The 24,444-nt window shown below is 40.7% G+C and overlaps 1 protein-coding gene across 1 annotated transcript in view; it reads right to left on the bottom strand.

Annotated features, from left to right (window-relative positions):
* DST (dystonin) overlaps positions 1-21,933 on the bottom strand; it is a 315,541-nt gene extending 293,608 nt beyond the window's left edge. The window contains exons 1-3 of the mRNA XM_050893474.1: positions 21,753-21,933; positions 21,276-21,310; positions 6,144-6,332 (exon numbers count right to left, since the gene is read on the bottom strand). Coding sequence (XP_050749431.1) covers positions 6,144-6,332; positions 21,276-21,310; positions 21,753-21,933 — 405 coding nt within the window. The remainder of the gene's footprint in view (positions 1-6,143; positions 6,333-21,275; positions 21,311-21,752) is intronic.
* Positions 21,934-24,444: the final 2,511 nt, after the last annotated feature.

Raw genomic sequence — 24,444 nt, 5'->3', positions numbered from 1 at the left:
AGAAAAATAACATAGATTTGATGCTATTTTCAGCCACACCAGTGTAAATCTAAGTAAATACACTCAAAACAAGCATGATCTGCCACCACAGGGGACAATTAATTCAAATGACCTTAACTCTCCAAATAAGAGCTAGCAGTGAAGTCAGTTAAGGTGCTCTAAATGTGGATTTGTACTGTTACTGCTATGCTTATTTCTATGTATTTTTACACACATGTGTCATCAATTATTAGCACTACTGCAATTAACTGTTTCTGTTGCACTATGCTTAATAGCTGTAATAATTCATCCATAGGAGAAAAAAAATCACTAGAAAACAATAATTTTAAATCTCAGATCTAATTCTTAACGTGTTACCATTGTGTTTTAACAAAAAGTAGGTTTAAAGTTGTAAAGACATCACCTCCCCGGCCTTGTGAAACTCATGGCAATACACCTTTAAGAAATCCCTTCAAAAATCTAAACTGCCTAGGAGCTGGGCAAAAGGAGGGGAAGAAACAGGCAATTGCTACAATGCAATAGATGAGCTGCAGGGTGGAGAGGGAAAAGCAGCCAAGAGGAAATCAGGAGCAGGCAGCAAGGGAGGAGGTTACAGAGGCTAGCAGAACGGTGGGAAAATGAAGTCTTTGTGCAAAACTGTTCATGAAGAATTTATCAGTGAGGAGTTATTTGCTATAAGAAAAGCAATAAAACACAACAATCCAAGAAAGAGACGTGAACAGTCTCTTGGTAGGCGTGTGTATGTTTGGAAAGAGAAGAGGTACCTTTGAAGTCAATCTAATGGCCACTGAAGGCTTTCTCTTTATTTCAAAGATGACTGGATTTAGCATTTACAGTCATATTTGCAAAGATCTGACACACCTAAAATAGGTTCCTTGAGGTATTTTAAAAAATGTTTAAGATGGCTAGATGCTTAAATCTTGTTAAAAACTTTACGAATCAATCACCTAATAAAGTCTCACGTGCTTTTCAAAATCCCCATCAATATCCTTTAGGTCTTAAAGCAAAAAATGCAGTCCTTGTTTCCCTTTTTATATTCATTCACATGTTCCCTGCATTTCTTCATCGTGCCTGTGCTCAAATTATCCGGAGAGAGGACACGTGCACGCGCATGCGTGTGTGTATGCACACGTGCATGCAGAGTCTGGAAGCTTACAGCTTTGTCATATGTTTTGAGAACATTAATATGATGTTAATAAAAATGCTGAAGGTGAAAGATGATATGGTAATGTTTTGCCATATTTGCTTCTAAATGTGATTCACAGGAGACACAATCCAACACAAGCAGATGTCTCCAAAAGAAAGAAGCTGCAAATGCAATCTACAGATTAAATAGCTAATACTTGGAGTTAACCAAGTCTTGTGCAGGGTGATGAGTAATTTTTGTATGTCATCAGTATTAGGTCATTCAAATATCACATAAAGTACATCATGGTATTGGAAAACTAGTAAATAACACCAGAGTAAGAATAAATGGAAATTAACAAAATGAAATAGCAATTATTTAATGAGACATATTAAAAACTGCTAAAAAGCCCTGTAGAACAACTTCATCCATATGAAAAATTTCATCTCAAGTAAGCTAAGTGTCAACTAATACCCAGACTTCTTCTATAAGTGATTTGGTATCAGATGTTTAAAAAAACCTCCTAAGTGTTTTTCTTACAGAATTGTAATACTGTTTTTCTCATAAGTTTTAAGGCTTAAACACATAAAAGCAAAAACCAGGATAGATGAATAAGACCATGGATGAGACAGCTCATGGTTTTACATGCATTAGAAACTGATTAACTTTGCTTTCAAGCTTGCATCATCAGAGTCTTTATGGTGCAAGCTTCACTTCAGTCATGGGAGTAGTCTCAGTGGAGCCAAATGAAGCTGCTCACATCACTAGATTTTTTACGTGTCCTCCCAGACATCTGACCTCCCTCTCGGTTCCCTTGTAGTGACTTGTAGCAATGCTGCACCCACCCCTAAGGAGCTGAATTGCTTCAGCAAAGGGCAGTCTTTAAATAATTAGAAACAGGTTCATTAGGAGATACTTGAGGGATACCTACGAGCGGTAGTGCTTCTGAGATCATTATTTGTCATCAGTATATTCTTTGTAGGTTACTTCAGAGATACATTTTTTTTTTTACCCTAGTCAGTAGATAATCACCTTAATATATGCTGTCACTACAGTGCTGGGGCAAAATAGACCAGTAAGTTTGGATGTGTAAAGTACAAGGCTTTTGAGTAGAAACAGGGATTTCACATCTGAAAGTGAAGGAACCACTTGATTTATGTCCCAATGTCTGTAGTCTCATCTGCTGCACGTCTTACAGTGATCCTGTTATGACAAACCCAAGTGCAGATTTTGGTACTACATCTCATGATCTTAAATAATCCTTGGTGGCTGCATGAGTCAGGCAATTTAGGAGCCCTTCAAACTGTTTAACAATGGAGATGTCAAAAGATGCTGCTTGACAGTATCTCTTTTCAGCTATGTATTTAGACATACAGGTGAAATTAGAATTTGGCAGAACCGTATGTCTAACTGACCGCACAGCTCAGGAGCCAGATACGTTTACACAAACTCAAGGCCATCTTTTGGTTCCAGGCCAGCACAGGAAAAAAAACTATTAATAATTTGCAGAGTTTTATACTTTTGCTTCAGAGCAGACCACTATTTAAAATATAGATGATATTTGCAAAATGCTTGTAATAAAAACCCCGGTTTAAAATTTGCCCTGGAGAAGTATTGCTAGACAGCAGCAAGCTCACAACAGGAGACTTTTGCGCATCCTTCCACACCTTAAGAAAATTTAACTACCCATACAGAATCAGCTACCTGATTCTTGAAACCAGTGATATGTAACACTCCTTTGACGTGCATGAAGTCATGCTAATTTAAAGAACACGGTTCTGGTTCTTCTCAAGAGTTCTCCATTGTGTTCAAAAATTCAAAGCACGCTTCAGTAATAGGTATCTGTACTCTCCTCAGTGTGAAGCTGATGTAAAACTGTTGCCTATAGAGAATGTCAGCACAAATAATACAGCCACCAATGAGAGGGTGACCTGCAGGGCACAAGATATAACAATGTGCCATAAAAGGGGTAAGCTACACACCATTATGTTGATGTTGCACTACAGTAAGATGAATAAAATAAAGTGAAAATGGCTATGAACTCTGTCTGGTAAGGATCAGTATTAGGACGAAATATATGTAATGTCTTCATTAATCACCTGGAAGGTGTAAAAAAATAATGACATTTTCAGAGAAAACTAATGTTCTATTTCTGCAAACATCTGCTCATGTAGATTTTCAAGGGGAGCAATTATTGTCTTCAGCGGGATTACTCTCGTACACACAATTAGAGACCTAATGTAGTTCTGACAAGATCAGGGACAATACTGGAAAGATCTCAGATTTCTATGCAGGAAGCGAGAAATAATCCAAGCAAATTCAGATAATTACAGCCATGGCTAGGAAACTGCAAAACAAGATTTAGACACAACAAAACCAACCAAATACAAAATAGTCTAAATTAGCAGGAATAAGAAAGCCTAGCATCTAAACATCCAACAAAACTTTTAATGAAATATCTGAAAAGTCTTTAAGTATATATCTTAATACGGCAACAAAACAGGCTAACATGTGTTAGGAGTGATTACTTAAAAATTTCCTGGAGCAAAGAAAAATCTTTCCATAAGGCTGTTTTATAGTTACTTTGCAAATACCATTCTCTCTTGTCAGAAAATAGGGACAAAAAAGCACAAGCAGGAAAAAAGCAACAAAAATGATCAGAAGGAGAACTGTTTTATGAGGAGAAATTATGTCTTCTAGTTAGCAGACACCATACATCATTTTTTTTCAAGTGATGACTAAGCAGGATATGGCCATAGCTGCCTACAAATATTTCCATAGTGTAAACATCAAGACAACAGATGATTTATTTAAAGTGGTTCAAGTGGGCAGAGCTAGGAATAACAGGAAAAAATAATGGAAAGAGATTATGCAGAATAACAAGAGCATTTCTGGCACTGAATCATGTAAAACTGTACGAAGATAAAGGCCAAAAGTCTCTCATCTTCGAGACATTGAGACTAAGTGGAACGAAGCTGTGACAAACTGCGGGATGGACGACATTGTGACTGTGTGGAACTTCACAATGCTGCAGTGATTTGTCATGGCATGAACCTTACTCACTCTGTCACCATGGTGTTAATAATACATTCAGAATAACTTACAACGTCCATGAGAAATGAAATTGGTGACTTAATGTTTTCTGGATCGTAGTCTAACAAAGATAATGATTTATTCTTTTTTGTAGAAATGTGAGTTCATCGAGGCTGTGGAACGAAAGGCTATCAAAGGAACTATATAACGTTGCATAAAAGATATACTGCACAAGCAATTTCAAGATAGTGACATAATGGTGACAGCACTGAGAAGTTTTCTCTAAATCTGGGATTTATTATTGTTTCAGTGGTAGGTCTTGTCAGACACAGCATAGACCCATGAAATGATACGAAAGTGGAGTTATATAGTAACACTACGCATTTTCTATTCTTACACTTTTTTTCTTTGCTGGCCCTGAAGTCCGTGACGTGTTACTGAGTTTGGGGAAAAGCAGGGGTTTCTTAGCTTCACTAATCCATTCTTCAAAGCCTGTTTTGCTGCTTACACCATTTCCACAGTTTTAACTCTTAATTCAGCACCACTGATGCTCTTTTTCCCATGTTGGTAATCAGTGGCAGTTGGTAATAGCCTCAGCAATCACAGGCAGGCTTACCCTCGGCATAGGCCTACCATGGAAAAAATTAAGAACAATCAAACAAAAAAGGGAATCGAAAAAACACAGGTGGAATGGAAAATAATAGAGGAGATGATGGAAGAGATGAAGGAAGGATGACAAAGCGGGGAAAGGACCAGAAGCAAGTAATGAACAGAGGAGAGCCTGGTGAGAGGCTGGACACGTAGTAAGAATTACAGAGTTAGACAAAGTAGTCTAGAGAGCAAGATAGGATGGGAGTGAAAGGGAGATGGTTGAGAAGAAAGGAAGAGCAGATCCTTTAAGAAGAGCAGAAGACAAATCCATCAGATCAAATTAAACCACAGAAACAGCAGCAGAGTAAAATAAATAATAAGTAGAAGCATGAGAGAACAGAGGAAATTGGGGAGTAGTGAAGTGAAAGCAGAGAAACAAAATTTATCAGCTAAAAGGTAAAAATCCTGGCAGTTGTTGGCAGCTCTGGCTTTCTTTTCTTTGCACAAGTTTCTTGCTCTCTCAGGCAATGTACTTCCACTAGGGAATGCTCTTTCTCAAACCAACTTCACAGCTCAGTGATAATTCTTGGTGCTCAATTAATACAAATCTAGGAAGGTTCAGTTAGGTTGGAGCAACCTCGAGATAATCTTTTTTAGGGTATGCTTAAGTTACCTTTTTAATAATACTGGCTTAATAGAAGTAGTTCAAGCCCCTTAACATTGGCACAGATAGGTTAGTCAGCAAATGCATCAAAGCAATGAGCTCTCATTAAAAAGAGAAATGCATTATGTCTGCAGGAAGTATCTTCACGCGCATGTACATTAGGAACTGTGTAAGTGTTTCAATGAATTGTCGTATTTCCTCACTAAAAGTAGGTTATCAATGTTAAAAGAACTGTGTGTAGATCAAGCTGAGGAGCAAAGAATGATAAGACTTGATGTTGAGCAGAAAGATTGTAAACACTGTATAAAGCAGAAGAGACCTCAAAATGTATCTAGTAATGAGATTTAATATAAATTTGGTTCAGTACACAGAATCTCTGAGAAATCTGAGTGAGGAATTTCAATAACATACACGTGTGCTATAAAAACCTGTGAAGTAGTATCACTAAAACTTTCAAAATTAAATATCTTATTTGAATATTGACTATAGACTGAATATTAAATAAAAATCAAAATTCAAAAACCCCTCTTCAGAACTGGACTTTTTTTAGAGTTATGCATCAACATTAAATACAGTCTAACAAACTTATATCTAGATTCACTGAACATGAGAACTGAAAAGGTTTTTAAATCGAGGAAGAGAATATGGATGGCCCAAAAATTAGAATTATATTACATGCCTCTATAATATACTTCAAGTGCTATTTATCCCTAAAGGTAGAATACTTACAGGTTTTCGAGTTGGAGTAACTTGCACAGAATGATAAAATTCTGGTTGAACTCGGCTGCTTTTCTTGATTTTTCTTTTTCTTACAGAAGTTTCCTGCTCACTTAGGTGGTGAGCTTCCACTATAGGTTGTGTTTCCTCAAGGCGAGGTGCTACACGTCTTCTAGCATGACGAGGACTTGATCTAAAGCCCTATAACAGAAGAAGCAATCATCATGTTTGACATCTCCCAGAACGGAGCCATGTAACAACAGAAAAATCATACAGGATCTTAACAATGACTTGAGGTACAAGCATGCTCATCTTAAGTTAATATAATGTCCACAGATACTGCATGTAACAATAAAGAGATGTTGCCAAGTGCTGTTAATATCATATTTGTTTTATATTTCTCAATTATATGTATTATTGACACAGCTAGTAGCAGTAACTCCTGTGGCTTTTCTTTATAAGCTCACACTTTTAGTTATTTATAACTAAATAGTTCTAATTTAAAATTTATAATTAAAATTTTCCAGGTTAATTTTGGCCTCATGAGACATTGTTTTAGGGAGCATGAGCTGAAAAGGTGCATTTTTTCCTGAGAATGAAAGTGAAGAAAAACTGGTAGCTGGCAACACTTAATTATGACTAACGGTTCTTGTTAAGAGTTCTGATGCTGCTAGATTTGGGGGGAGACCTTACCATTTGGAATAAAACAATTAAGACAGAGTGCTGTCTTTTGCTATCATCTGAGAAACACATGTATATTTGGCCAAATTAATAAACTCAGGAAAAGCTGCCCTTCACAAATGCTTTTGAGAGGCTTGCTGTGAAAACCTCTGAGCATCATCCAGAATGTCTCATAGACTTACAGAATTTCGGTCCTTTAATGGCAACACATATAACGCTAGCCCTGTATTGCTACCTGCAGAGCATTTACAATAAGCATTCTCTCATTTCACTGAGTCCCCTCATGAGCATGCACGAGCTTGCCATGCGTCATTTGTACTGAAAAAAATGTTGGTTGATATTAAACTTGGCTAGATTGTAAATACGAGTTTCATTCACTTAGTCACATCAGCTTTCAGAATAAGTGAGCCAAATCTATGTCCTTAGTGACAGTCTGCAGTTTAAGGACTACATTCCCTTTCAAAACCAAGAATAGATGCAACAGTTCCTAATTTTCTACCTTCTTTTTTCTTCTAGTAAAATATCTCTGCTGAAGTCCTTATGCGACAAACCCAGCACTCAGAAATGGCTGGTCCATATAAAGAATCAAACTTCTGCAAAGTGAGATTTTAGCTAAAACTGCAGAAATCTATGCTGTGAATCTAAATATCCTGAGTTCCTGCCAGCTGAAAATTAGTGGGAGCAATACATTTCCATATAAACCTGCTGTTCTTTTTTCCCCCTTCCCTTAGCTTTTGGGTTTTGTGTTTTGCTTTGCTTTTGTTGTTGTTGTTGTTGTTTTGTTTTAATTAGGAAATCAGCATAGAAAAGTTATGCTAAGATGTTGTTATGTTGGTAAATTGAAGCAATCAAAAGTCAGATGTATGGCTCTGTGCAAATTGGATTTACTCCTCTAATGTTCATGAGACTGCAAGAGAAGAGAGCTGCAGTCTGTTCTGGGCACTCAGAGAGACAGACAGCTATTTTCATTATTTAAAGGTGTGCTCCATTAAGTAAATATACCCCTAAATAGCCAAAACACACAAACATATATTTACATACACATGCTAGTAATTGCTACACATATACATTGCATGCAACAGATGATACGAAAAGGCTGAAGTGCCAAGGTGAAGTATCAGGTGAAGTAACTTCCAGGTAGCAACGTTCTGCTCCTGGACACTGGACAGGAGGGACAGGAATAGAGCCCAATTCTACTTAGTCCATCTGGGAGGTTCATGTATGTGGTGCATCAAGACTATGAAATACATATGATGGAAAGATACGGCCAAAATTTCCTAAATCCTTTTTTATGATCCTTTCTATTCTACTGAAGCAATGGAGTCGTTCAGACTACAGGTAGGGCCAGACTTTGACTCCCTGTATCTTACTGGAAGCAAGACCCTGTCCGTATCAACCAACGCAAGCAGTGTAGTGGAAGCCACTGCAGCCAGCAGACCTGGGCGGATTTAGGAAGGTCTCTAAACATTCAAAGATGTAAATCTGTGAGATATGCTGCCACACTATTGCAGTGGGAAAACTTACTGCCCCGTTTTCTTTCTACACTGTGAAATAGCTAACAGATACTTAAAACGTATCATTCAACCTGATAGCAGGACTATTCGGGTTGACAGGGAAAAATACAACACAGGGAGCTACTATTACAGAGCTTACTTCTTGTGGAAATTTTCTTTTACAAAAAAATGTTAGTGTGCTTCAGGGATTATTCCATAGTAAAATAAAATATTCCTTAAAAGACCAAAATACCCAGTAAATCTATTCCGAGTTCTGAAATCAGAAGAGATTTTCTAAATGTTAAATGCATTATGATTCATTGACCGACGATGGCTACTGGCTGAAGCCTGGTTATATACCCTGCGCTGCAGCTGCTCCCCCACGACGCTTCCATCCCCATTAGCTGGATAAAACTCTTTGGGAAAGTATGTTTATGTAACAGAAGAATTTGGTAGAAGCTAAGCAGCTCTAAAAGTGCTTAGAAACACATGCCAAATAGGGATTTAAGTATGTGGGTCTGTCTCACTGAGTGACTTCACCTCAAAATACTTCAAGGTTTACTGATTGAGTATTATGTTTCGATATGAAAAAGTCACTTGTGACTTCCAGAAAAGTCTGTTTATAGACAGTGCTTCTCCTTCGTATTTTATATATTTTTCTCCTTTGCTGTTTACTACTAGCAAGAAAATGGGATCTTTATCTCTTTAAGAGCTCATCTGCTTCTATTTGCTGAAGCTTATTCTTCACTTGAAGTCATAATCTGCCTGCAGTATCACAAATGGTTGCTCTGGGAAGGATTATAATGCGATAAAGGCAGAGGATCATGATTTCAGGTGGAAAATTAGTTCCATATCAACAAAGATAATGTTACAAGGGCAAAGTCCTCAGACCAAAATTTGAAATGCTTACTCATTCCTGCAGTGAGACTTTGCCAGAGCAAAAACCCAAATCTGGAAAATTTCAAAATTTGGTAAGCAAAAATGAAGACAGGAGTCAAAAGTGATGTAATGTATGGGAGCTGCTACTCCTATGCTCAACACAAAACTATAACGGCCAGTGATTCCTTCTCAACAGTGAAATGAACAGAAGCTTCTTGTGTCATCTGTGTTATTTATCCTTCAGTTCAACCCAAAATTGAAAACTTACCATATTAATACAGCAATCAAAATTAAAAATGTGAAAATTACACACATATCTGTTTGGCAAAGACAACACTATTTTAGATGTTAAGTCAGCACTCACAGAAGAGCAGAAAAGTATTACAAAATATTCAGGGACGCACAGTACACTACCTGAGACCAAATCACTGAGAAAATGCTAGAGATTTTAAAATCACATGGGCAATACAACGAGGTTGCTCTAACACTGTTAAGCAATTTGTAGTTTCCGGTATCATGTGAATGCTGTGTCACTGGACAGTGACAAACCTTTTCTTGTTCTTTGCGCTGAGAGGGAGTTACTCATTCCTAGACCCTACCGCCCGACTCATTTTTATGCCTGTAAAATTGTGAAACAAGGCAAACCAAACAAGACTTCAAATACATATTTTTAGAAAATCTGTCTTCTAAATACGAAAATAACTGCACAAAGATTTACACTACAAAGTATTCTTCCTTAAAGAAACAACTCAGGTGACCACCAGAACCAGTTTTAGATATGACAGAGGAAGACAAGAGGCAAACTGAACCTGGGATTATCTTCTCTCCAAAAGCATTCATGTGCATCCTTCCAGTTAGAGTCTGTTTGAATCCATGAAGACTGATCTTCCTAGTCATACTCTACAGTCAGCAGGAATAGAGAGGTGTCTCTGGAGGCCAGTGCAGAGCCAAAGCCTAGTTCACCTACTCTCAAGGGAGCTTTTCTGTCTGTGGAAGGAGGCTGGGGAGATCAGCCTCTTGTAGCTGAAATTGATCCTTTTAAGTCTTCTCTGAAAGTTTTTTTCCTGGAATGAAGTGTGGTAATATTGAAAGGACCTGTTGTGTCTATCTTTACACCCAAACCAATGATGAATGTTGCAAGCCTGGGCACTGCGTGCCAGAGCGCACAACCAACTGGTTGTGTAACATGACTTCCATGGTAAGAGGTTCTGTAAAAAAGTATCTTCCTATCCAGCCAAGTTTTAACTTCACACCTCTGATTCAGTGACTGATTTCTTGTGTATAGAAACACAGTGTGGGATTCCTCTGACCAAAGCTCAGCAGACCTCCCCGCCCTGCGTTCCCTTTCGAGCCACTGAAGTCAACAGGTCAGATGAACCATTCCCTAACGGCACCTATTTCTCTCCACTGGCCATAAAGGGAGCCCAAGCTGACTACTTCACTCATAGACATCTATACTGTAAGTATCCAAAATTAGATAGGATGGATCAGACCTGTGATGACTAGGTTTTGGTCTGCCTTCAATACAGTATTCATCATTCTCTATATATTTTATCATCAGATTTCCTCTTATTTTCCTCCTTCTATGTGAAATAATTCCAGTCTCTTCCATCACCTTTTTTTTTGGTGAGAGTTTTACATGTCCTTATTCACAGACATCACTCTTGCTGGATCCCCATAATTCAGCACAGTACTCTTATAAATTTGTATCACTGATATATATAATAGTATAGCATGTTTTTCCTTTCTGTTTAAGTATTTCCCATCCCATCTTCTTTTCTGATCAGGCTATACATCTGAAAGAGGTCTTCACTGAGTTGTCGAAAGTAATTCAAAAGGCCCTTTCTGGAAACCATAAACTTAATACAGTGGATAAACTACTTTTCTCTGTAATATACCCAGCCTTGCATTTATGAACATCATGTGTGTTCATTTGCCCCATTCTTCAGAATTTCTTCAGTATGGTCTGGTATTTGATAACCAAGTATGTCATATCTGCAATCCTTGTTATGTTTCTGCCTATTCCCATTCGTAGCCCATTCATTAATATAAAAAACAGGATTTTGAAACTTCCTAAAAAACTTGTCTAACTTTTGCTTTTTTTATTTACAGATGAGGACACTTTGGATAATGTGTTGAACCTTTTTCTTTCACTGTCTTATTTTTTCTGTATTTCTTTTTACTTCTTTGTCTGATACTTTAATAGCACCGTATGAATCCATCAGTGCTATCCCATGTGTGCATTATTGCTTTAGTGACATGAATATTTGACTCCTCCATTCTTTCAATGTGTGATTGTGTTAATTCATCAGATCCTTTTCCTCTCCATTCTAGTTTCTACTATCCCTACTGCCTTCATCATACACTATCTATTATTTTTATGCTCGATAAGAAACCATATTCATTCTTCATTTTTTTCCAATGTGTAAGTATTTTATGTAGAATATATCGGGTGTCGGAATTCTAATCTTGGAACCCAACTTTTCCAGCCAGTATGTGTTTTCAGAGTCACTAAACATTAACTTCAAGAGAAGTAAGAATGCATTATCTGATGTCCAGCTGAAGTCAACAGAAATCTTTGCATTAACTTCAGTGGACACTGGACTGCAGCCCAGTTTACCTTCTGGCAAAACTTCAGTAAATCACAGAAAAAGCACTAGCTAGCCGTAAGCCACAATTCAGCACAATTGAAGGAATGACAGCAGAACTCAACTGTGTTTGCAAATGCCTTTACAGATATTTGAGTGAGTCCTGTAGATTAAATGCACTTTTGCAGGTGCACTAATGAATATCAAAGCCAAAGGAAGCTCAGATAGGATATCCAACTTCGTGTGCTTGCTTTTAAGGTTTTTGACAGTGGTTGTGCATGCATGAGAACTGTCATCTATTACCATTGTCAATTAATGGCCTCAAGAAACAGTCTTTGAATTGTCAGTTACTGCCTGTTTAAAGCTTGGAAACTTTCATGTATACGCAACCTACAACATCTTAGGGCCTGGAGACATTAGTATGCATTGTATCAAAACCGTTCTCAAGATGCCGGAGTTCTCAGCTGTTTTGCAGACAGGCTGAAATAGAATTAAACCCTATAGTTGAAGTACCTACTTGAACTAAAAAGGCAGGTTTAATTAAATAGCTTTATTGTATCAAATTCCCCTGCATGCTGAAAGAGAAATTTGAGTCTTTCTGCTGCACATATATATATATGCATCTGTATTGTAAGAACAGTTTTAAATTAAAAAGTGACCAAGATTGCATTATTTCCCTTCTTCTCCTGTAGTGACTTCCATCCCAAATATCCTCAGTTTACAAAGAAACAAAAAAAAACCCCACAGCATTTATTTAACTGCCAGTTCTGCAAGTTCAACCCAAAATCCAAGATTCAAGTTAAGTCCTCCAAACTACTTATACATTCTCTCTAATAGTAAAGATTGCTAATTAAAGCTAGGTCTTAGTTTTCTATAGGAGGAAGATTACCTACACTCACTCCACATATTACTTCACAAATGCACAAGGAGGATACGACTGCATTTGCTCTTTCTTAGTTATATCAGGTCTCAAAAAATAGACTGCAACCTTTTTTTTTTGTGGTTCTCTTGATTTTTTTTTTAAATCTTAGCTAAGGGTTACTCCTATAAAGATCTGAATCAAGATTTAAAACATCAAATGTAAGATTTTACATTCGATTTCTCATTCCACTTCCTCATTAACAAGCTTTCACTGATGCTTCTTTGCATGCCTTATGTTTATTTTAGGAGATATTATTCTTATCTTCTAAAACCTAAACTCTAAGCAGTGCTGGAACCATTTCTCAGATATTGAAGACTGTGATTTGGCATGTGTCATTTTCCAAGATAAGTCCACACATTCAAAGGGATTAAAAGCAATTGTCTTTTACATAACCCGACCAAGATTACTTTTCCAACTGACTTCATGAAATACAACATCAATAACCTGCTTTCCAGTTCCTAAGCGGACCCCCATGTGTATACATACGAGCCCTTGTGTGAGCCTAGCGTTTAGACGTGAATTTAGAATACAGTTTTTAATAACCCATGCTGCATTACACTGCTGTTTTACACAATGTGTTTGTTTTTTCCTATCATAAGGTTAGGACTCCTTTCAAAGCAGGTAAGCTGTAACACTAGGAAAATCTGATGATGTGTAAGCAAATAGCCAAACAGCATGCCCAGTCATGCCTCAAGATACCCTTTAAATACTCTTTCCTGTCTAAATCTGTAAACCACAGAAGCTGGCCTGTTCTCCAAGCAGTCCTATCATTCTCTGACAAGAAGGCTTGCAGCCCTCCACGGCTGCCTTGCCTTTGCGATGGCTTGTCCCAGTTCCTTCCCTGTTACCTCAGGGCACCACAAGCCTACAGTAGGAATGGAACAATTATTTGAGAACAAAAATAAATCAGAGTACTGCTTGATCAGTGGTCTGCAAGGGAAAGTTTAATTTAGAATATACTAGCACATTCCCCAAGCATGTCCCTCTTCTACCCCTGCTTCCTCCATTTTCCATCTCATCACTTCTGCTCAGCTTGGGCAGTGTACAGTATACATCAAGAATCTGCCATAAGGAATTAACTTTAAATATTAAAAATACAGTAAGAAGAATAATAAGAAATAACACACAGATTGCTAAACCATGCAAGTGCTGCCCAACATCTAGTACAAAGAAATTACTCTCCTCTGCCCAGTGCACTTGTTTGAAGCATAAACTGGTAAAAGAATTTATGCCACCTCAGCATGTGAAGATGAGTCTGCACTTCGTCAAGCATAAAATAGATGCATAACTAATGAGAGACTTAACAGGCATATATAAAAAAAAAGATACCTAGGGTGGAATTCCGATATCTGTTAAGATAACTAGATTCAGATACCAACAACATATCTGAACGGGTCTCTCCTTCAGGAGCAACTAGTCTAAGCTGCCATTACAGCCAATGAAAAGTTTAGTCAATACATTCAGTGAGGCTTGAAGAACCGTTCAGCTCATCCTGAAGCAGACACCTACACTAGGTCAGCTGAGTAGCTCTACAGACTATAAACTGTAAATGCCTACAGTGAGCTTATCGTGCTGTATGAGACGATGCTGTTTTTGCAAAGTCACTTTCCGACTCGGGCTGCACTTCACGCACAGGAAGGTAGCGGCAGCAGATCAGAAGGGAATGATGCCTCGACCTAGTTGTATCATTTTGTTCTCTCTAGAACAAAGGAGGAGGATAAATATAATACCTCAGTGTGACATGATTATGCATTTCAGTATAGTTAGTGCTATCAATTTAGATAATCATAAATTAAGTCTTGTAAGAAGTGTGTTTTACTTCCAGTCTGCTCTACTATTTACCCTGCCATCCTGAAGCCGAGTGCTGTATTTAAGCAGCTGAGTGGACAGGGGCGATAAGGACGTTGGCACAACTTGCAAGAAATGTGTCTTTGCCCAAATGTCAGCTGCAGTCAGTTTCTATCGCTGATGTAGCGTTTTTACACTTCAGCCGTAACTCATGTTTCATTCCTGGTGATGAGTCGGGAACAGCAAACCACTGACTCAATGCAAGGCAGTAGGGCACAAGGGAGCACAGCGGGGGCTCAGACACTTTGGATGGCAGAAGTACCCAGATAACAGGTACCCAGGCTCGCATGTGAACTAGAAGCGCAAGGAATCAGCTCAAAAACAAGCCAGCTTTCCTAGCACTAGGTCAAGATCAGCCATATCAGCTGTGGGCCTGACGACCTGCTCAAGCATCTCTGCAACACAGTGCTGAGTCCTTGCCCAGGGGAGCTGGAGGGGCCCAAGCACACCCTCCTCAGAGCCTGAGACCCCTCCAGGCTGCAGAGCACAGGGGCAGGCTGAGAGGCTGCAGGTCTGGATGGTACTTGCTCACGTTTGACAGGGCCGGGCCCAACAAGCTCAGCTCAGCTGAATCGGATCCTGCATGAAAACAGCAAGGAGACTTCACCCTGTGCTCTGCATGGTTCTTCCATAGCACATCAAAGGTGCCTCTCCTTGAAAAAGCCTGGGAGTGGAACAGAGTGTGAGTGATGTTTCCATGCCCTAGGAAAACACATGTAACAGCCCAGGAGCGGAAACAGCCCCAAGGGTTGTACTACCCTGTTCATGTGGTGCTTCCTTTCATTTAATACCCTCAGCCTAAAGTGCTGGGCGGTTTCTGAAGGGGCATCCACAACCTGATCTGTCACCCTAATAATCTAACCACAGTAACTGAGAAATCAGTGTAGATGCTTAAGCTTTTCTGAGTTGTATGTGATCTATGGACCCCTGCATGATCCTTTCAGTCTGTGTAAGAACAGTTTCTACAGCAGATGTGGTAATACATGTGCTCACCACAAGTATGACCTCAGCTATTTTAATTCACAGTTTCAATCTGAGGTTAGTTTTGGCTAAAAAACAGTAGCTAGAAGTTCCCATTCTGTACATGTGTACAATGTGGCTGCTAACAGATGGATGGCGACAAGCTGTGCTCCACCTGGATCCCCCTGAAACCAGAGCTCTGCTTGCTTGGAAGCAGCTGCTTGCGTGCACCAGGAATGTGCACTGTACCTGGCATACAACACAACTGAAGCTGCAACCTCATCTAAAACACACATTTCCAGAGATAACAGTAGATACTGAGAAGCCTGAATATGTAAATACTTCCATGATAACTAGGAGGTTGTTGACATAACTCTATTAATGGGAAAGGAAATAGTAAGAAGAACTTTTATTGTGTACTGGATCTTTATGCAGTGGTTGTCCCTATCCTGTTAGAGAACTGTGAGGATGTGTTCATTTATAATGCAGGTCCCAATATGCAGTGTATCAAGACCATGCCTTACCACTGATGTGGACCGTGACACAGTGTCAGTACTTTATTGGGTGATTGATGGAGCTAAGAGGAGATCCCCTCAGCATTTAATGCTCTGCAGACTGTCGGAAGCCAGAATAGAGATGCAGGCAACCAGATGGCTATAGAGATATATCGGGCATTTCTACACTACACTGTAGTACAGAGTAAAGGTACCCAAGTTAAATCCTCTGGAGTTAGCTCAGGAACCCAAGTGGTCTTGCTGCAGCAACCAGGGAATCAAAACACGCTGTTTCTCAGCATAGACCGATGCTTGCTAGGCTATCTAAAGGCGTCACTGCAGTGAATAAAGCTGACAAACAGTGATGGACAGACAACGTATAGTAAGCAGAATCTCAGTGGTACCTAGTTTGCCATGTAACAGCTCAGTGTGACATACTTTGTCTGGGCCACATTATTGGACATGTTATGAAAAATGGATAGAAGGATTTGTCCTTATACAGTGTAACCTGTATTTATGTACAGGAATGAATGGAGAGCTGTAAGTGCTTTCATACATCTAAGAAAACAATTTATTTTTGTCTCTGATTTATTTTCCCTTGAACCTGTTCCTTAACTCTTAGGCAGCTAATGGAAAAACAGTTTAAACATCCTGAGGGGAAAGCGTGTCAAACACAAAGGTAAAATATTTTCAGGCTGATTCAGCTCTGCAAAGACAAAGAGACATCCTTTGAATAGGTTAATGAATGTATTTTTCTGGCTAGTTTCTGTTGCTCCTTGAATGCACTCCCTCCAATCAAACAGAAAACTCGAATTCAGCTTGGAGGGTCTGCTGATTTCTCTTTTCACTGGAGCTGTACATATCTGGAGCAGTTTATAAATAACTGCAACGCTCGGGATGAATTATGGTGCAACTCTTCAAAGACTATTCATTATTGTTTTGTAAGATATCTAGAATTGTATTTTTAGGCAACTGTCTCAGAATCAGCCTCAGAAGGGGGACGACTATGGCAAAGGTATGCTTAGGGATAAATTTGTGAACACTTTTTCTGGGCATCAATTGTTGGCAAAGTCAATATATACATTTACCGGAGATTGTGGTACTATAGTTTTGCATCCATTGTACCATAATGGATGATTTAGCAAATTCATTTGCTCTTAAGAATTGTCATCAGTCTTGGCTGACCTATTTCACTTCCAGTCTTGTCACAACAATAGACTGAATATATATAACGTTGTAGTGACTGTTCAGTATACTAAGAAGAAAATGTGCGGTCTGCAGAACTCAAACGACCAAACGTTACTCCTTTGCTACAGCTGTCGTTAATACATGCTGCCAGCCCTCCCAGAGAGTCTTTTCATAAAGTGTCAACTCCTGTTTGCCTTACTGGTGTGTTTAGTCCCACCAGACATGCACCTGGGTTATGTGAAGTCAGAATTTACAGTAGACTGTAAAACTTCTAGGGATTTGCTTCCTAGTATGTTTATACCTCTAGGTCTCAGTGGAAGCATTCACAGGCAACTTGCCCAAAATATATGAGTCAAAACTAAATAAAGACAAAAAGATACCATATTGCTCGTGACTATCCACTGACACTGATACCTTCAGTTCCTGAGATCATAGTATTTCTAATTTAAAAGGTAAGATAAAGGAAAACTGTAAAGCTCAGAGAAGATTTCAGGCAAAAGATTTATAAATCTGGTGATTTTTTTTCCCCCAATAATATAAAAACCATCAACTACTGGTTTAGCAATTAGCACAATTATCCTTTCACAATCTGATAAAAAACTACCATTTAAAGATCCTGAATGAGAACCTTCCTTTTCAACAGTTCTTACCCCCAAATCAAAAGATTTTAAGAATTATACCATTTGGATTAATTCCTTCCAGCCTAAGGGCTAGAAGCTTACTTCCTCTTTAATGGAAAGGTGAAAATCTCACATAATCCCATGACTCCAGAGGCTTTGACAATAAGGAAAACTTTCTGAATTATCAGAAAGAAATTTAAATCGCAAGAAGTGGCAACACCAACACGTTAAGCAATGCCTTTAAATTGTAAAGCACAGAAGACATTCAAACCTCTTTGTAAAGTGTAAGATGCTAAACACTGAAATGTATCAAGCCCCCAAAGTACTCAGAGAAAATTCCTATACTTCATGAAAAACCAAACTTCTACAGAGAGCATGAGAAGAATGAAGTCAGTGAACCACTGATAACATTCACATTTTTGAATATACAAGGACTAATAATAATAAAACCAACAACAGATCATAGTCCTTATTTTGGTGAAACTCTCACTGAGTTATATTGTTATTTCGGTGTGGTTTTGGTTGAGCACAGACATTTCATTCTACAGCTGATTCTCAAAATAAAGAAAGGAGAGACTAGTGCAAATAGCTACATCAAAGTCTGACTTGTCCTGTAAGCAATGAATATTTCCGTTGGAAATTTACTTGTTTTCTTTTTACAGCCATGGCATATCTAGGTCTCCCTCAGATTAGAAACATTAACTATTCTGGGTGTGATTCCTATGTGACTTCATGGAGTATCTATAGTACCTGGGGGATGGAGGAATCTTAAGAGGAGTTATAGTCGTAATGAACTTAAAGGACTGCAATTAAAACTATATTAAAAAAGTAGGCCTGACAAACTTCAGATGATGATAGTAAATAAATGTTAGTGGGGAGGTAGAGACACCACTATATTATCTCAGGAAACTCTCACATCTTCTTGCTGGTTAATTTTTCTGTTATGAAGCACCTCTAACAAAGACAGACTTTAACCTATTTTACATTCATAATGATTCATGCAAATTTACCTCCTTTTGAGGCAGGGGGTCAAGTGTTTAAGTTCATTCTATAATAAGCAATATCTGCATAGACTTTTGCTGTATAATAATGAGGCATGTTTTTCAGAGACATTCAAAATCAAGACCCACAAAAACAGACTATTTGTGGATTCAGTTCACCAGTGGCATATAAAATTCAGAACAGGAAAGCTGATAAGGATCATAAATACATTTTCAAATTTAGTATTTACCCTCCCATAGTACGGTGTCTGATTTTTTAATGTGGGGTTCCGTACTGAAGGAAAGGGATTAAATAGTTCTCACTGTATGTAGACAACGACAACGTAGGCACGCACCATGAGAGCTGTGGCTCTGGCAAAGAACCTCAACATAAATTTGCTACACATCTATTTTTCCAAATATAAGGCTTTCCTGGCAGGCAGCCAATCATGCAGGAATTGCCAACCGTTCTGTAGGTAGGGCAATTGTAATTCTCTGTGCACTGCCACTAGACCACCTGCGCGTTCACGTGTGATGTAAGGCGGATTTGAACCCAGCTCTCTGGAGATGAATGCCAACCCACTGCTATTGACTATCAACCTATTTTTCATTATCTTTTATTATCATTAAGAAACACCATTTATAACTGCACCTGACAAACAGCTAAGTGTAGTGGAAGCTAGCAGATGGACCTTGTGCTATAAAACTTGGAATTGAGATGTTATGTTCATTGGGGGGGGGGGGAAGGGGGGGATTATGCAAAGCCCATATTTTCATGTATCATGCTTTGCTTTCATCAACATCTTACTGGAGTTGGAAGCGCATAATGTTTTGTGCTGGTACAGAATGAGAATGTTGAATTCTGTTTCAGATAATGCTGCCAATATTTGCATGGGAGTATGCCTGTAATGTGTTATTAATCAATTCAATTAGATTCATTAAAATAAGGTTTTACTTGAAAAAAAAATAGGAAAATGAAAATTTAATGATGTCAAATGAGTCATCGTTTTCTCTTAAGAATCAAAAGTCTATCATCAGATAACGAAGGGGAAAAGAGCTCCACCGCTCACTTAAAAGGGGAGTTTAGACCATTAGCTGTGGTGTTACTCTGTCTAAACAAAATGTAGAAAATTATGAAAGAATGTAACAGTTCTTACTGGTTTATTCTAGCATGTTTCAGTACATGGAAATTTCTAGGAAAAATTTTAAATTAGTCTACTTCTAACTGGGTGATATGCAAATAACCACATGCTGAAGTAATAAAAATAAATTAGTTACTTTGCAAACTTCCCTTTTAAGAGTCAGCATACAGGACAACATGTATTTCAAAAAGGCATAACACATTAAACTTCATCTCTATCTAGGCTCAAGAGTGAGAGAATTTTACATGGAAACCAAGTATTTCATACTGGAGGAACTAAATAATGAAAAAAATCTTTTGACTTCCGGAGGGACACGTTTGTTTGTTCGCTTTGCTGCAGCACTGTTCAGTCAACAACAAAACCAGACTTTTCATGGTTTAAAGACAGGACACTCCCTATGTCATCTTTTTGTGATAGTGCGTACAAATTTCAAAATAGCTGGTTTAAAACTAATTGCCAGTACGAGCCACGTTGCAAAAATGTATCCCATGCACACTTTTGAAAACATTACTCATAATTGGGTAATTTTCTCACCCACAACTGGGTAAGGAAAAATGCAAATAATTTAAAATATAAGATCATTTTAGTGCAAAACTCTCTCAAGGCTTTCAGAATAACAGGCAATGGCATGAAGATATGCCTTAAATCAATAGCAGGAAACCAGGGAAGAGAAATACCTAGACAGGAGCACTACAGGGCAGCATGGAAACAAAGTAAATACTAAAAATATTATTTTCCATATTTTCCCAGCAATTATGCTCTTCATTCAGAATCGCTAGGAAGTAACTGGGTTTTGTGTTATACTTTTAGCAGTGGCATGTAAGAGTTTCGATTCCCCTGACCTATGAATACAGAATCACGAAATGAGGCGCCTGCCAAGCAGGCTTGTAGTCTGGATCCTTCTGGGATCTCCCGCGGCAGCGTCTAAGCCAAGCGGGCAACTTCCCTGACAAGGAGCAAGGCACAGGTGAGGGCTGGCGGCAAAGCAAGCGAGCGGAAGCTCTGCAGTCGCAAAAGCTTCCAGCTCTGCACGTATTTACAGTGCGGTCAATAACTGGGCTTGGGGTTGCTTTTTGGACAGAGTGAGGTCTGGCACGTACAGTAAGCACAGCTTCTCTTGAAGTAACCAATTGCTTTGGAAATGACACAAATCAGCAGGCCGGTTAGGGTAACGCGAATGAAGAGCTCACATTTTGTGCGGAAAAAACCAAGAAATGAAAGAGGACATTATGTCTTTCATGCAAAATGAAAAGTTTGCTACGTGATTTCATTAACAAAAGACCACAACAATATGTACTCAGGTAAAGAGAACAACTTCTGACCTTGAAATTGCGTGCTAAATAAATTACCTCAGAGCGAAAGTGATGAGTTCTCATAACAGCATCTGGAAAGGAAGCAGAAAGACACACAGGCTCCACCAGTTCCACCTCAGATTTCGCTCCGGCTAACGGTTTTACCTAATTGCTCGCCTTTTGGCGCATATTCCTGGACGGGGTCTGGCTCTCCCGGCGCAGCTGGCAGCTCCGCCCGGCATTTATATTTAATTCATCGGGAAGAAGTTGAGCCTAAGTTCTGCTGCACTTGAGAGACCGGGGAGGGCTGGGGGGGTTTCCCAGCCCCTCACTTCCCTCCCGCTGGCCGAGGTTTCGCTAAGGGATGGGTGGAGACAAGGCTGCCGCAGTCCTGGGCTCGGCTTGAAATTTCTTTAAAGCCTTTGCCCGGCTAAACTGAGGCAGAGCGGCCCTCCGCCGGCAGAAACCGCGGGATGGGCCGGGGGCACCCCCCCCGCCGCCCCTCCGCCCTCGGGGACGAGCAGCATCTCTTACCTCGGCTCCTTGAGCGACCTGAAAAGACGGATTTGATGGGATGCCTCCCTTTCTGGAGCCTGCGGTGCCAGCAGCAGAAGAATAAAATCGTAGCGATGGTCCCCAGCAGCAGCAGGAGCAAGAAGAGGGCGCACTGGATGCTGTAGGGTCTCAGCAGGACCAGGAAAGCCGCGGCAATCATGGCTCAAGCGCCCGGCTGCCCCTGTGCGTGCGCGGGTCTGCGGCGAGCGGCGGGGGGCCGGGCAGCGCCGGGCAGCCTCTCCCCCCGGCAGCGGGGCGGGCATCGCCGCCGGCACCGCGCTGCTGGAGCCGGCAGCCAGGCGGGAGGCGGCGGCGCGGGGGAGGAGGAGGAGGAGGAGGAGGAGAAGGAGGAGGAGGAGGAGGAGGAGAAGGCGGAGAAGAAGGAGGAGGAGCGGGATGAAATTCAGGCCGTGACTCAGCAGCCGCCGCCGCGGCGACAGTTGCGGCGGGGCTTCCCCCTCCGCGCCCGCGCGGCAGCCAGGAGCGAGGAGCGCGGCGGGCTCAGCGCCCGCGGGCACCGGCGGGGCGGGGCCGGGCGCCGCATGGCAGCCGGCGCGGGCACGGCGGGGCGGGGCGGGGCGGCCGGGGGGGGGAGGAGGAGGAGGAGGAGGAGGGTGCCGCCGCCGGGAGGGAGGAAGGAGCGCGGCGCAGCCCGCCGCCGCGGGGACTTGGCCGGGGCGGCCGGTGACATCACGCGCTGGAGCTGCTGCAGAGGGAGGCGGAAAATGGCTGCTGCGAGGTACTGGGGGGGGGCGGCTTCCCCGCGCGCACCGGGGACCCCCGGGGGGAGAGCAGCTGCCCCTGCTCCCGCCGCCGCGGAGGGCAGCGACCGGCGGGGCGCGGGGGCGCGGCGGCGGTCGCCCGTGCGGGTCTGTGTGCGTTGGCGGGGAAAGGGGGGGGGGGGGGGGGGGGGTCTGTAGCGGTTTCCCGGGCAGGCGGACCCTGGACCCGGGGCACCGATCGCGGCCGGTTTCGTGGCACAGCTGTCGCCGGGGGAAGGGATTGGGAAATGTTAATGAGATAGTTCCTGACGAGGTGATTAGGGTCCTCGTGTCGTGCTGACCCGTGCTTCTGATGCTGGGATTTAGGCGACAGCTGACTGGGGGAGAGACAGCACCAGCTTTCATCTGGATTATGCGTTAAAGCACACCCCATGTATGGTGCTTACATACCGGGCAGCGTGTGATTTGCACACTCGCCAAGACGTTTCCTACGTGAAAGCCGCGGAGAAGTTGGCTGGTGCAGGGGCTTGCTGCAGCGAAAGCTGTTACAGAGCAATACCGCGTAGAGACCCTCTTACTGCAGTAAACTGCAACATGCTGCAGCAAATGTCACCTCCTGTGCCTGCCGTTTACCGCCTTGCCAGAGCTGATGCATCGCATATAGCATAAAAATCCTGGCGTGTGCAGGTTGCTAATGCAGGTAATAACAAGAGTTCATCTCTGTTGCCATCGCTACCTCTGTAGCTGTTACTTTGATGATACTCCATACTTTCAGAGACTGTTTCAGAGGTCTTTGAAAATGCAGTTCTAAACTCCCTCATACTACTAAACACAAAAAATCACGTGCTGAAAATATATCCAGGTACTATTTTGCAATATTGTGTTTGCCTGTGTTACTGGGGAAAAAGGTTAATCCGAGATGAAATTCACTCTCTTCATGCATCTTTGATGTGACCACATAAATCTGAGGAACATTTTCAAAACTTCATAGAAACAATGAAAATCTCTGTCTAAACATTGCAATAACATTGAAATGTTACTGCTTTATATGACTGCCGTAAAACTATACAGAAAAGCATATGTGCAAAGTTAAATTAAACTACAAAATATGCAAGCTGGAAGGACAGAGAGGGAAACCTATCTGTGGTAGCTTAAATAAGAACAGGAAAAATGATCTCTAGAATACTAAAATTCATTTATCACTGAGCTAATAACATTATAACACTTCACTGTACCCTTAATGTTAGGGAAATCCATTTTCATCGAAAGATTCTCTTGATACCAGGTTGGGGGGCTAAGTAAAGAAAGAAAAAAAATATGTTGGCTTTTAGGTCTATAATATTTTTTTCCAGGAATTTTGTCTCATTTCATACTATACATCAACCTAGTGAGCCAAAATAGTCTGTCGTATTACTTTGTAAAATGGGAAGTTGCTACATTGCAGCCTTTGATTTAAAGCTTTCCTTCACTGCCTAGGAACTGACAAATGCTGTAAGGTTGTGTTGCATCACGTGGTGCAATATTGAAATCTTTCCTAATACCGCAGTACACTGCAGTAAAATGGTTTTAATGCAGATTACCTGGAGATTATTCAAACCGTTCATGTTACCTCACTGTAACATGAAGCAAATCAGTGTGATCCTCCCGGCAGTGCGCTGCCCTGCTGCAGCGCTTCCGCGCCGTGTGTTGCAGGAGCAGGAAACTTTTCGACACCTTTCGCTCTGCACTGATTTATTGTTTCAGAATGGGATGGTAGAGGAAATGTTAGCGCAGCAGTGACGGAACGGTAAATTGCAGAGAACTGAGAGGGAACAGTTATTTTCACATTGTTCTCGGGTAACAGTGCATAAAAAATGTTTGACAGACAAATCTCTAATGTTAGTTTGTTAGTTTAAGGTTTATAGCTTTTCCCTTCTAAGACTTAGAGCTCATTGGTGTCTTGAGGATAA

The sequence above is a fragment of the Gymnogyps californianus genome, chromosome 3, assembly GCF_018139145.2.
Source record: "Gymnogyps californianus isolate 813 chromosome 3, ASM1813914v2, whole genome shotgun sequence".
Taxonomy (NCBI): Eukaryota; Metazoa; Chordata; class Aves; order Accipitriformes; family Cathartidae; genus Gymnogyps; species Gymnogyps californianus.
This window is presented reverse-complemented; position numbering and strand designations above follow the sequence as displayed.